Raw genomic sequence first — 13310 nt, forward strand, 5'->3', positions numbered from 1 at the left:
GCCCAAATCTCTGAATCTTCTCTGAATCTATTCAGAGTCTTCAAACTGATTCAGACCTTTTTATTGGTTTCCTGATTCAATTCAGATTTAGAAATTTGGCCGCCAAATCAGGCCGAATCTCCTCTGAATCAAATCAGCAACTGAAGCTTTGCACAGCCCTACTGACTGGGGCACAAGAGTGCCCAAAGAGCAGAGCCACGTGGCTAAGTGGCAGGAAGGGGTCTGGCCCCCAGCTGCCTGGGTACAACGTATGCCCAGGTCAGTGTTTACACATGCATTTAGGTGCAGTTATTTTTGCCACCATAAGATAGTAGTGCCCCAACAGTAGTGTTTTACGGCAGCAAAAATTAGTTTGCTGTGATCTAACAGAATTGCACATAAAACTTTGAAACTTTACACTGCAGCAAATTAGTCTACTGCACAGTTAAGCACACATGTAGATGCACCCAGTAACAATGAAACATTTTTTTCTCTTCATTTATCTTAGTTTTTTCCCCTCCTTTCATGATAAGAATTTACAACAGTTATTTACTTACTGGTGTATTACTTCTGCAGTCATTCTTGCGGATAGTCATCCGAACAGTCACCTTTTTACAGAATTTCCCATCTTCCTTGCCTGCAAAGCATGCATTAATTGAAAAAAAAATATCAGCTGTAAATTCTAAACACTTCAGAAAATGACACTGTCCCAACATGTTTTATGGAGAAAAGAGATACAAAGGAAGAAAATAAATGGAATACCCCCGTGTATAGCAAAACTTTTTTGACAAAGCTATAAACAGTTGATTGCATTTCAATTCTGTCTTGTGAAGTTTTCTGTGTATTTCATGCAATAATGACAATATTTGCTATCTTCTCATATAGTCAGTTATATTTCTAAATTGTTTACTCTAGGCAAATATTTAAGGGGGACATCCACATAACTTGAACTACAGCAAAACCTGTCACCTTGAAATGTTTATCTATGTTAAAAAAAGAAGCTGAACTTAAATAACCATTCCTGGGAAACACCTGTTGGTTGTATATTCAAATTAATTTCCTGCATTAAATTATCAAGTGGTTATATTTCATCAAGACAGATCATGATATTAAGACTTGTCAGCTACCTATTGTTTAGGGGAGTTTTGCATCTTTGTTGCATACAGAGAGAAAAATATATCAGGAACAATGTTTCATTCTAATTTTATTAGTACTCTTATAAAAATTGTTCAAAAAAGCAGATACATAGCATATGAATAAAATATAAATTCTGTATTTTTTTTAATAAAAAGGGAGAGTTACATATAATTTAAGGGAACAATGCTGAATATTGAAGGATATTTAACATAGAGAAAATGAAGAGGTGATTACAGAAGGCAAAGAATAAAGTCTTCTAGTAAAAGAAAGGATCCTCTTCCTGCTGGAGAAACCACATTGTGATGAAGATCTATAAGAGAAACCAAAAGTCTATTTCATTAGGGCTTCCCAAAACTGTCCACTTAAATATCAGTAGAACTTTTCTTCCTACAAGTTCAAAGTTGCTTACAAAAGATACAAGAAGCAAGGAATGTTTTGATACCTTTTATCAGACCAACTGTATAGTTGGTGAGTTATTGGTAAGCTTTCAGGAAATAAGCCACTGGACAACCAATTGATGCATGAAAGCTTGTCCATCAGCTCTCTTAACCATATAGTCCAATAAAAGAGTTCACAAAAATCCTTGCTTCTCATATATTTTTGGGACCATCAGAGTTGCAACACACAAAACTAACTTACAGATATTATTAGACCCAGAGAAACAAAGGCAATGGAAGTCAAATTGTTTTCCCTAAAACCAAAGTAGCAGTATGCCCAGTCCTCTGCTACCGGTGTTGGAAAATTCTGCTTCTTTAAGGGCACGTCTACATGTGCTGATTTAAGGCACATTAGCCATTTTTAAGGCACAGTAAGGTTGCAGGTCTATACATGTACACCCTTAATGTGCCTAAATGTGATACCGGCAAAAGCAGGTATCAAATTTAGGCGTGAATAGCTAAAGTACCTTAACGCACATGTAGGCTCGCTAAAGCTTATTAATGCTGTGTATGTCGACTGACTTGGGACTAACTTTAATCTCAAGTCAGTCCACACACTATATTAATGCACCTTAGCATGTGTACATGTAGACACGTGCCTAAATTGCCTTAATGTATATTAGGAAAATTATAATTAAGTTTAGGCACACACAAAAACACATGTAGACATGCCCAATGAAGAGCAAATTTTAAGTTTTTGGCAAAATGACTCCAAGGGCAAGCAAAGGCAACAAACAAAGAAAAGATTAAACAATTTTAAAAATATATCTTACCACATTTCTTGTTTATTTTTCCAGAGAAGTAACTCCTGGCCAAACGCATCGTATCCCAGAATGAAAAGCCCTGTTCCACTCTGCTTCTGTTGCTACATTGTATATGATTCATGAGATGGGAAAGTCTTCAGATGTAGTTATACTTCGTGCTTACTAATGTGCAAGTGTGTCATTTCAAGAAAAAAAGTCCTACATGCAGTATATTTACATGAAAATGTTTTCTTGTCAAGTGACTTTAGTAATGCTCATACCTTGGCATACATATTTTTGTCTTGGAAAATATGCTATACTTATGCTATATACAGAATATGACATTAACACGCATGTCATTAATGTGAGTGGCAGAATATCACATTAATGTCAGGAGCTGAATGTAATTATTTTTTTTGTACATTCTGTTTTGTTGAAGCAGAATTTTCTCATTGTTTGGGCACCTTCCATAGACAGCTGGTACAAAAGCATTAATGTCCAAATTCTGCTTTAAATTACACTGGCAGTAGGGACTTGAGTAACAATGCAGATTTCAATGGATTTTTTTTCAGGTTTCCACCCATGTAAATTAATAGAGAATTTGCCTTTCGGTGGGTGCATCTACACATGCCTATTAGTACTGTTATTGCTCCAGAGTTTATTGCTCGAAGTGCAGCATGTTGAGCTCAGTCTGCCAGCCTGGGGCTGCTCCTCCCAACTCAAAGTGCTGCTGAGGGGCTGGCTGGGGCATGAAGGTGCTTTAGCGAGGAACTAGCTGGCAGGCAGTCCCCGCACTGAAGCACACCTGTGCCTGGCCAGCCAGAGCAGCATCTACATGTGTGCTGCTGCAGAGTTTTTTTACTCCACAGCAGAACACTACTTGTACTTTCAAGTGTATAGTATAGTATAGTATAGTATAGTATAGTATAGTACTATTCTGCTGCAGCATAGATTTAATCTACCCTGGTTTAATGGGGTGCATGTATAAATGTGGAGATGTTTACTGTGCAGCTAATTAGTCAATTGTGCAGTAAACATCTCATGCAGACACACCCAGTGATTACTATGTATATACTTGCATCATCTGCTGTGCACTAAGGTCCTATCATACTTCCATAAAATTAATACAATAAAAGACTGCATTTATACCATGCGTTGTAAGGCAAAGAACTATGATTAATCTTTGTTATAGTTCATCTCCCGTGAATATGGTATAAATTCATGTGAGTGACTTTCAGCATATATTTTGGGTTTTGAAAGGCTTGAAAATGAGATGCTTCTTTCACAAATGCTGTTGAAAGCAGAACTATCTATTTATACACAACAGCACTAAAGTGTTATTAACAATAAGCTTTAAAAAGCAAAGCAATTAGTCTCTATATTCTACACATGCAGAAAACTAAATACTATGCAAACGCTTACTACCAACAGTACATTGTTGGTTAACAACAATGCACTGCCCATAGAGTGCACAATGAAAAAGAAACATGAGCCATTCTGAACAATGAGCAATTAATACTACATTGAAGCTTTTGAACATGATTTGATGACGTGAGACCTGATGCTCCTATCAGGGAGTACATTGTTGGAAATCAACAATGATGCTAGTTGACTTGTTCCTACTGATTTCCAAGAAAATGTACCTGTGTTACAGTTAGCACTAGCTGTAGGAGTGACTGGATTAACAGGGAATGGGAGCAACAATGACATTCCAGAACCTGGTAAGAATATTACAGATTGAGCATGTTACACATGAAACAAGAGAGTCTCTCTATCAGTATTAAACATTTTATAGTTAGACTGTGGCCTCTTTCAAAACAGAAATTTAAAAGAGGAAATCAACTGAAAATTCCATTGCATTACCCTTGAAACACTTATATATTAAATATAAAATATATAAAATTACTAGAAAATGATAGTAAGGACAGGCAAAACTCATACAAATTGGTTGGAATGCTATAGCATAATCATGGCCTATTCCATCCTAATTACACTAGTTTTTCCTTGATTTGCAGTTCATTGGTAATAAATTATTTCTGATTTCCAAAGTTATAAATGAGAGGTAAATCCAGGCCCATAAATCTGTGCTGGGCCTAATTCTGTGTTGTAAGTATTGTTTTTGCAAATACCCAAGTCTTTTTGTGTAATTCCTGCAAATTTCATTACTGAGCAGTACTTTACAGTTTGAGTACAAAGTTCAAAGAGAAAATCACAGTGGCTTCTTACTATAGGGCATTTCAAATAAAGAAAAGATACTTGTGGCCTTATTCAGAACATATTTCTATGCACTAATTATTGATCACTACAGTTGTTTGTATTCAAATTGGGGTGCGTGATTCATGCAGTAAGTGTCTGAACTATAAACAGATATATATGGCATCTTAATTATATATTTATTTTTCTCCCCTGAAAAATATGCAAATATATTTCACATTGTATAACGAACAATTCAAATATCATTTAATTACTTACTGGTTGCATCCTTTTTTGCAATATCATACCCACAATTAATTTTGCATAAACTAAAAAAAAGTTTGAATTTTGGCTTTTTGTTTCTAATTTTTATAGTTTATTTTATTTTACTTTACAGACAAAGAGTAATATGATTTTTTGTTGTCCTGAAGGGACAGTTTGTCTAGTCCCTGACTTATAGAAGGACAAGGACACTAAAGAATCATATCAGAGGAGGGTGGGGAGGTGGGAAGACTTAACAGAATACTTAGCTAGGAAGAACATGGGCTTCAGAAGTAGGAACAAGTGTTTGAAAGAGTTCAGGTACAGAAAGAATAATGACCAATCAGGACAAAAGACCCTAAAATGCTTGGTTATCTTCCCCTACTTATCACAGGTAGGGGAGAAATATATATAGTTTCCTTCCATGAGCCTCAATCACCCCTATGCCCCAAAAGTAATTCTTAAATAAAATCATAAGAAACACTCATGCTGGCTACCCATCTTTTCTTGTAGCTGGTACGGCAGCTGGTCACCCCAGTGCAAGAAGAGAGGAAGACTGCATGTGGACAGTTGCTAAAGTAAGAAAGAAAATCTCCAGCCCTAGAGCATAAAGACCTCTGTCTCTCTCATCTATGGAGTGAGTATATGGAAGCTTCACCCCCCTTCACCAATGATCTTCAGAGCTGCTTAGACCATTATGCCACCTGCTTATGTAGAGGCCTGGGAAATTTGTATCTCTTATATCAAGTGGAGTTTCTAGTGGGATTATTCATAATATATCTGCAGTATTATTAGTTTATATTGTGTAATTTTGCATATTTATGAAAGAAGAAACAATGACTCTCAAATATGGTGATCCATGGGGAACATGTGAGCCAATTTTGTCATTACATGGAATCTGTCTGTTGAAAAGGATGAAAGCAAATCCTTTTTTCACTGGAGTCAAGGCTAGAATAAACTGTATTTAACCAATATCTTATAAAATACCAAGTCACCAGATTTTTCCCATTTTCACCAGCAAGTCTCTGCCTTCTCAAATAATAACATTAAAATGATGAAATAAATAAAGGAAGAGATAAAAAGTTTAAGAAGACTTAAAAAACAAACAAACCCTAAAGCATTTTGAACAATGCTTATATATTTTGAAGGAAACATATTCATGTTTATTGTGAGATATCCTATGTCCCTTAAAACTTTAGCCAATGGTACAAAGAGATGTTCCTGTCTTAGACATCACTAACATGACTTTTATCTATATTTTGAACAGTAAAGTGTTTCAGTTGGTTCATTAAAGTTCCCCAGTTCCCCGGAAAGTATAATAAAATAATGAAAGAGTCTATAGTAAAATGAGGTCTTTTATTCCCTCTGGTTAAAGTTCAGTGACCTAATAATATACTCCTATAAGAATATTATATTTTGTAATCCTTCCTTAGTCTGTGTGTGCGCAAAAATACTATATGTACATTACTCTTTTGACTATCTAAATTATTATTTAAAACTGTCACATACTGTGATCTTCAACACTACTCATAGAGAATTATCTCCGTTATTAGAGATGAGAAGATTGTGATTAAGAAGACAAAGGCTATTTCTTTGCAACTCTTGCTCAGGGTCAATTGTACAATCAGTAGATCAGTAGTGTAACTAAAGCCCCTATTACAAGTTACACTTAAGATGTGATTAACCAGTTGGTCATGTCTTTAAGTTGTCACCTGGCCATGCATTAAAGCAATTAAAGGTGGCATGAAACAAGGAAAAAGCTACAAAGTTACTCCACAAAAAAGTGCAATAACTTTGTGTTTGGTTCCTAAGACAACGTTAATTGCAAGTCTAACCAGGTGTGTCCCATTGGCTGGAAGTCTCATCAGCTGATGGTGCTTCCAGCCACAGGGGTACACCATATACCCCCACAGATCCTGCTGTTGGGAGTCCTGTCAGCTGATGGGCTCACAGCCACAGGGGTGCATCATGTGCTCCCACAGTTGGGAATCCCAGCTGTGGGAATTCATTGTGCACCCCCACAGCTGCAAGCTCCATTATCATGATCCTGGGCTTCCCCACCAACAGTAAGGTGTGATTGGATCTGATGCTTCATGCCACAGTCATGCCTCCTGCCATGCAGGAAGTGTGGTTGTGTGGATTGCACATCAGATCCTATCGCACCTTTACCTCCACATCGGGCAGGGGTTTAAGGTGGGTGACTGGGGCAGCAGCCCTGAGCACCAACTTAGAGGCAAGTACAAAAATAGCAGCTGTTGCAGCTGCTGGCCAGCTGGCAATGCCAGCAACCTGACTGCCACTGCTGCCTTGTGCATCACTGCTGCACTAGGCACTGAACTGCCATGTTATGTCACTGACAACAATATCTCACTCCATGAGTAACTCAATTAATTTCAGCAGAGCTACCTGTGCATGTCAACCTGCCACTGCAAGTTGGCAGAATCTTGCACTGACTTTCCTAGCAGAGCTGGGCACAGTCCTACCTCAGTCTCTCAAACCATGCTACCTTCCACAGTCAGATCATCTCTACAGCATTTGGCCCTTTTATCTCTGTTTTGCTTTAGTCATTTGCATATGATTGATGATTAAGTGATTTTAAATGTATTTTTCTGCATAAACATATTATTTTAAAGGGATTTTTTTACTGATATGAGGATGTAGTTTACAACTTGTTTTTAAAAATTCAAGTGATGTTATCAATTCACTGGGACACAAAATAAATCTCAGGGTCCTTGCAGATATTATATTTATCACATGATTAATGTGCTAATTGTGTTATAAATTGTAATATGCCCAATATTCAGTCAATATTTGGCAGGATAAAATGGCAAACCAGCCACAAAGGTGTTCCATATTTAATGTACAACATCTTTCTCATGTCATTAATTGAATCTGTGGCATGTGTGCTGGATGAGGGACTGCCCCTTGCTGGATCCTGAAGATCAAATGATTATTAGGATCAGGCAGTGGTCAACCCCAGGTTCTGGGAAACACCTGCCCCCTGCCTGATCCCCAGGATCAAGCAGGAGAAGCTTTGAAGTTTGAGACAGAGCCACTCCCTGACCCATGCTGGCAATCACCTGATCTTTGGGACTGGGCAGAGGATAGCCCCCAGGTCTGGGACCCCAATCCCTGGGATGAGGCAGGGGACCAACCTGAGTCTCAAACAGGGACCATCACACTAATCATGCCATTATATTAATGTCTTCCAGGGGCCTAATACTTGAAGAGCTAGAACTAATTTTAAGGAGTCAAAAACAGAATCAAGTTAAAATTAAAAAAAACCAACACCACCACCCATTTGCTGGTTAATTTGGATGTATTTCATGCAATTCAGTGTTGTAAAGCCAATTCAGGTCTCATCTGAGCCCACAGTAATGTTACTAAACCAATGGCTTGGTGCACTGGACTGTGGAAGTAAAACATTAGCTTCTACTAGAGGGCTAGGTTCTGATCTTGCACCAGTTCCCTTTTTCCACCCGGACTTCTCCAATCTAAGTCCCTTTGTTCCAATGAAAATACTCTGGAATTGTATTAGTGAAGCCCTTCTTTCTCCTAGAGCAAATGAAGCCAGAACCAAGCCTTCATACAATAGTAAGCCTATCTTACTCCTATTATACCAATATTTCTAGTTGGACATTTCTGATTCATGGGCTAGGGACAGACATTACGCATAAACTGGTTTAAGTGATCAGAAACTAGTTAAACCTGTAACAGAACAGATGTTCAGTGCACCAGTTTGTAAATGGCTGAAACCAGTTTGAGATAAACCTGGTTGAATGTAGTATTAGACTTAACCCAGATCAGTTAAACCAGTTTATGCAATGTCTGTCCCAGACCACCTCCTGGTTTAAGTTAAACCAGAGTCCCCCAGCATCCCAGATGGTTTGTGGGGCTGTCTGCTGGAGCAGAGCTCGGTTGGCCCCTCCCCTCTCCTTCCTAGCCAGAACACTATCACTGCTCTGGCTGGCTGAGGGACTGCAGTAGCTGCCAGGCTTCCCCCTCCCCGCTGGCTGCTCAAGCAGGGTTCCCCCCTCCCACCCCTCTCCCACAGCATGGACCCCAGCACAGGAACCAGGCATCTGACCATGCCCTGCCCCCATCCTAGCTAATGCTGAAAGATATCTGTGTGGGTCTCCAATTTCATTGAAACAAAGGGCAGACAGCTTGTGGCTTGCAAATGTAAATGCACTCTGCAGATAAGAAGAGCTTGAAACTAATGAGAGAAATGTTTTCTTTTGTAGAGCTTGATGGGCTGACATACTTTGTTCTGGCAAACAACCTGCCAGGTACAATGTGTCAGTCTTCAAGATGGGGCAGAGAAAAGTGTTAAAAACGACCTAGTTTGCAGACAGTTTGAAGAAGCAGGGAGATGGAGATTGAAAAGCTCAGTACCAACAGATGCAGGATCTGGCAACACTCCAGCCCCTTAAGCAGCGAGCTGGGGAAAGTCTGGGACAGCAGGCCAGGGTGGGGGTTAAAACTGGTCCCTAATCAGAGTGTCCTGGCCACACCCCACCTCAGCTCAGCACTGTGGAAAAAGAGGAAGGGCTGCTCTAGCGCTCCCCAGCTTCTAGCCTCAGTCATTGCAGGCATGTGCCTGCATTTCTAGAATGAAAAGGAAAATGTCTATCCACCTCCAAATTGGTTCAAGCTTTGCAGGTTAGACTAACCTGCAAAGATTGAATCAATTCAAGCTCAAGCTTTTTGAATGTCTGTCCCTAGCCCTGAAGTTTCATTAATCACTCACATGTTTTGCAGCATCCCTCAAGAAAGGGTACAACATAACCTCCAACCTGAATAAAAAAGAACAAAAACACATTAATCATTTCTTAGTATTAGCTCCCTCATCCCAATCATACTGTAGGTAAACTCAGAGATTTAAATCCATATTCCAACCTCACGTACTTTTGTAAGCATCCACATGACTATCAATGAGATGATACAACGTGTTAACCTGGGCGTGGTTTTAAAAGCCTAATTTACATCTGTTTATACAATCTGTTTATAGGCCAATCACCACTAGTGAGCACAGTGGTTTCTATGATATATAGATGAGGACAGATCAGTGGTCATTTAGATTCCACAGTGGGGTCCTTGGTCAAAATATCCAATTTTGAGTTCACTCTCATTAAAAAATGCCTTATGAAGAGGCCCATTTTAATCACATCATACATCCAGGGAAGTGTACTCCCATTTACACCCTAACACAGAATTTAGAGAGAAAAATATGGGATTGTTTCCTACAGTATATGGTCTGATACTTGGCTCTGTGTAGTTTTACAAGTTCAGACCAAAGAAGCTTTCATCACATCAACTGCAAAACTATTCCATAGCCTCATATATTTTCCAACTAGAAAATTGTCTTGATATTCAGCCTAAATTATCCATTGTTCTGATAATCCCAGTTACTATGCACAACAAGTCAGTTAGAAAGAGGTACTCCAACCCAAAAGTGCATGCAGGTTTGAACAGCTGCATCAGAGTAAATTTGATATTACAAGCATGCTTGAAAGGAGAACATATTCTCTGAGGATGGGGAATAGCCTCAGCAGCAGTGTAGCTCAGGAGGCTTCCTGGTCGTGCATGAGTGTGGTTAAGTATGTGTGTAGTAATCAGCATTTTCTTTTCAAAGACGTGAGCTAATGGGTAGGTTCTCCAATAAACTATTACTTTTCTCTCCTTGGGATGATGGAAAACTCTTTGAAATGTCAAGATTTCAACCAAAACAATAAAGTAAACAATCTATAAAACACTGACCTTTACACATTCAGTTTCATTAAATGGTGGGCAGCTGACCAAAGATGTAACTAACACCGGTCCTACTGCTGTGTTTGTGCATTCATATCTGACACAGTTCGAAATCCAAATAGTACCAGGCTGTTCAAAAATTGTAAAACATCATCATCAGCATTCACATCAGAGCTTTAGAAAAAATGTTACTTTCAGAAAAATGATAGTTTCACTTTTTTTAATAAAGCACAATCCTATCTGAGTTAAACACAATCTTAGCTTAATGCAAAAGCACTTGCTACAGTGGTGATACAATTTTTGAAGAACACAATTATATTCTAAAAATTTAGATCAGATAATAATCTGTTCACATCAACTAGGAATTCACTGATGGGCTATGACAAGGCATAAACAGTTAGATTTTGGGTCACTTCTAAATATTTTTAAAGATAACTTACCTTAAAACTGGAGACTGTCCCATTGCTGAAAGTGTAGAGACAAGACACATTCTTACAGCTACCACAGCAGGTTGTTAAATCTTTTGGAGGCACATACACTTGGTTCTGCCAAAATCAAGCATGTTAGTCCTCTCATATAGGTTACTGATTATTGCTTTTAATAGCTTGGAATCATGTTAGTGGCATAAATTAGATTTTTGTTAGGTTGGTGTTAATATTTAAATAAGCACTCAGCTTTCTGAGATTTTATTGACACTGATTCATTTCTTATTGCTGGCCAATTGAAGCAGCTCTGATTTTGAGGGATGACTTGGGCACCTGACAGTTCTTAGATCACGTGTGAAAATTAACCCAACCATCACTGAACTTCTGAATCCCAGTATATTACACATGAGTAAACATGTAGTCAGGAAACTAATCCACAAAAAGGCATAGTTGTGATTAATTCACAGTACTTTGTAGAGAAACAAGGTGACAGGTTTTTGTTTTGTTTTATAAAAAACATTTTTCAGGACTTCCAATCAGGTGATTTTTGTTTTTATTCACTTGGGGCTGACTTCTGGTTGGTGTTTTTACCTTTGTGTACACACACATGAGCTGAAGTGTAGCTCATAGAGGGTGAAATGGAAATGGAGGGTTCTATGCACTCTCTAAGGATTTATATTGTAGTCACTGCAGCATCTAAGGCCCCAGCCAGATGTGCAAGTGAAGCCACAGTGGAATCTGATGCGCGATCCACACAATCGCGTTTCCTGCCACACCACAAATTCATGGCAGGAGGCACAACTGTGGGATCATGCACCAGATCCCATCACACCTTATTGTCAGTGCAGAAAGAAGCCTGGTATCACAGTTCTGGGCTCCCCCTAAACTGGCAAGTAGCAAGCTCCTGCAGCTGGGAGCCCTGGCAGCTGATGGGGATCCCAACTTCAGGAATGCACCATGCATTCCCACAGGTCAAATTTCCTTCAGTTGACCAGCACTCCCAGCCATGGGATCACACCATGTGCTCCTGCAGTTGGGAGCTCAGGTCAGCTGATGGGACTGCTAGCTGCATGGGAGTATGGTTTGTCCCCATGGCTTGGAGCCTGGGTCAACTACAGGCTGCCATCCATGGGGGGTGTACCATGTGCTTCCATTGCCAGAAGCCACATCAGCTCAAGCACAAGTTCAATTAATGGCATGATAGGAACCAGACACAGTCATTACATATTTTGGGGGGAATAACTTTGTGGCCTATTTTTCATTTTATCATGCCACTAATAGATTGAACATGTGTCAGTTCCACAACTTAAGTTGTAATTAACTGGTTAATCATGTCTTACATGTAACATGTGATACAGTCCTAAGTGTTGCATGTTGATTCTGGAGGTTTCAAAACCAAAGATGGGACTAATTTTGGAGTGCCACTGAACTCAGAGAGGCCCCAATCCTGGTCTCATTTTTCAAATTGTATCTATAATGTGTCAAAACAAATTACTATATAAGCAGCTGTGAACCCAGAAGTTCAGATCTAAAGTGGAGGATCACCCAGTCATAATCTACAGCAGGGATACTCCATGTTTTCCAGGAATAAACATGGACAGTCACTGTTCTCAGGTAAGGCTGCACACTTATTCCATGATTAGGATAGCCACAGCTTCCTTGCTCCCTATATTATGTGGTTATTTCTGCAGTGATTTGTGGTTAATCTGCAGTGTGAAGTGCTGCATGGGCCTAGGATGAACAACATAAAAGAAGGCCAACTTGTTAACATTAATAGGAAGAAATACCACTGGGTGCCTGAATTTGGCACTGGGCTAACATTACTATGAACAAAATACCCAGCTTTAATAAGAAAGGCTACAGTATATCATTAAAGAAAGCATAAAATGGATCTTATCATCTTGCACTTTTAAATATACTCTACCTAATAAAAACACATTATTTAAGACTGCTAAGCAACATATGAATGTCTAAAATTCAAAACATCTTACAGCTTCACATTTGACTGCACAGTCTATCAAGGAAGTATTTATCAAATAGTAGCTGGTAGAAGGATCAATCAGATCTGTGCAATGAAAAGTATGACAAATGCCATCTGATGTGTATTCCATAATTGTCTGGCCAGGACGCAGTACACCTCTCTCATTGCTCAGACACACTTTATCTCTCACTGCAAGAGAATACAGAATGAATGACATACACAGTTGAACCACTTCTGGATTACAACTATGTAAAATGAAATACTTCATGGAATGTAACATGGATAAAAAAGTAATATATGTCTCCTAGAAAGAATTACTTCACATGAGGTCTGATCCTCATGTGAAGGAAATCGGCATAGTTCCACCAACAGCAATGTAGCAATGCCAATTTATAAGAGCTGA

At 38.9% G+C, this 13310-nt stretch overlaps 1 protein-coding gene across 1 annotated transcript in view; it reads right to left on the reverse strand.

Annotated features, from left to right (window-relative positions):
* OTOG (otogelin) overlaps positions 1-13310 on the reverse strand; it is a 205494-nt gene that overhangs the window by 3903 nt on the left and 188281 nt on the right. The window contains exons 51-55 of the mRNA XM_059722614.1: positions 12918-13096; positions 10942-11046; positions 10511-10630; positions 9501-9546; positions 537-616 (exon numbers count right to left, since the gene is read on the reverse strand). Of these exons, the coding sequence (XP_059578597.1) occupies positions 537-616; positions 9501-9546; positions 10511-10630; positions 10942-11046; positions 12918-13096 (530 nt within the window). The remainder of the gene's footprint in view (positions 1-536; positions 617-9500; positions 9547-10510; positions 10631-10941; positions 11047-12917; positions 13097-13310) is intronic.

The sequence above is a fragment of the Alligator mississippiensis genome, chromosome 2, assembly GCF_030867095.1.
Source record: "Alligator mississippiensis isolate rAllMis1 chromosome 2, rAllMis1, whole genome shotgun sequence".
Taxonomy (NCBI): domain Eukaryota; kingdom Metazoa; phylum Chordata; order Crocodylia; family Alligatoridae; genus Alligator; species Alligator mississippiensis.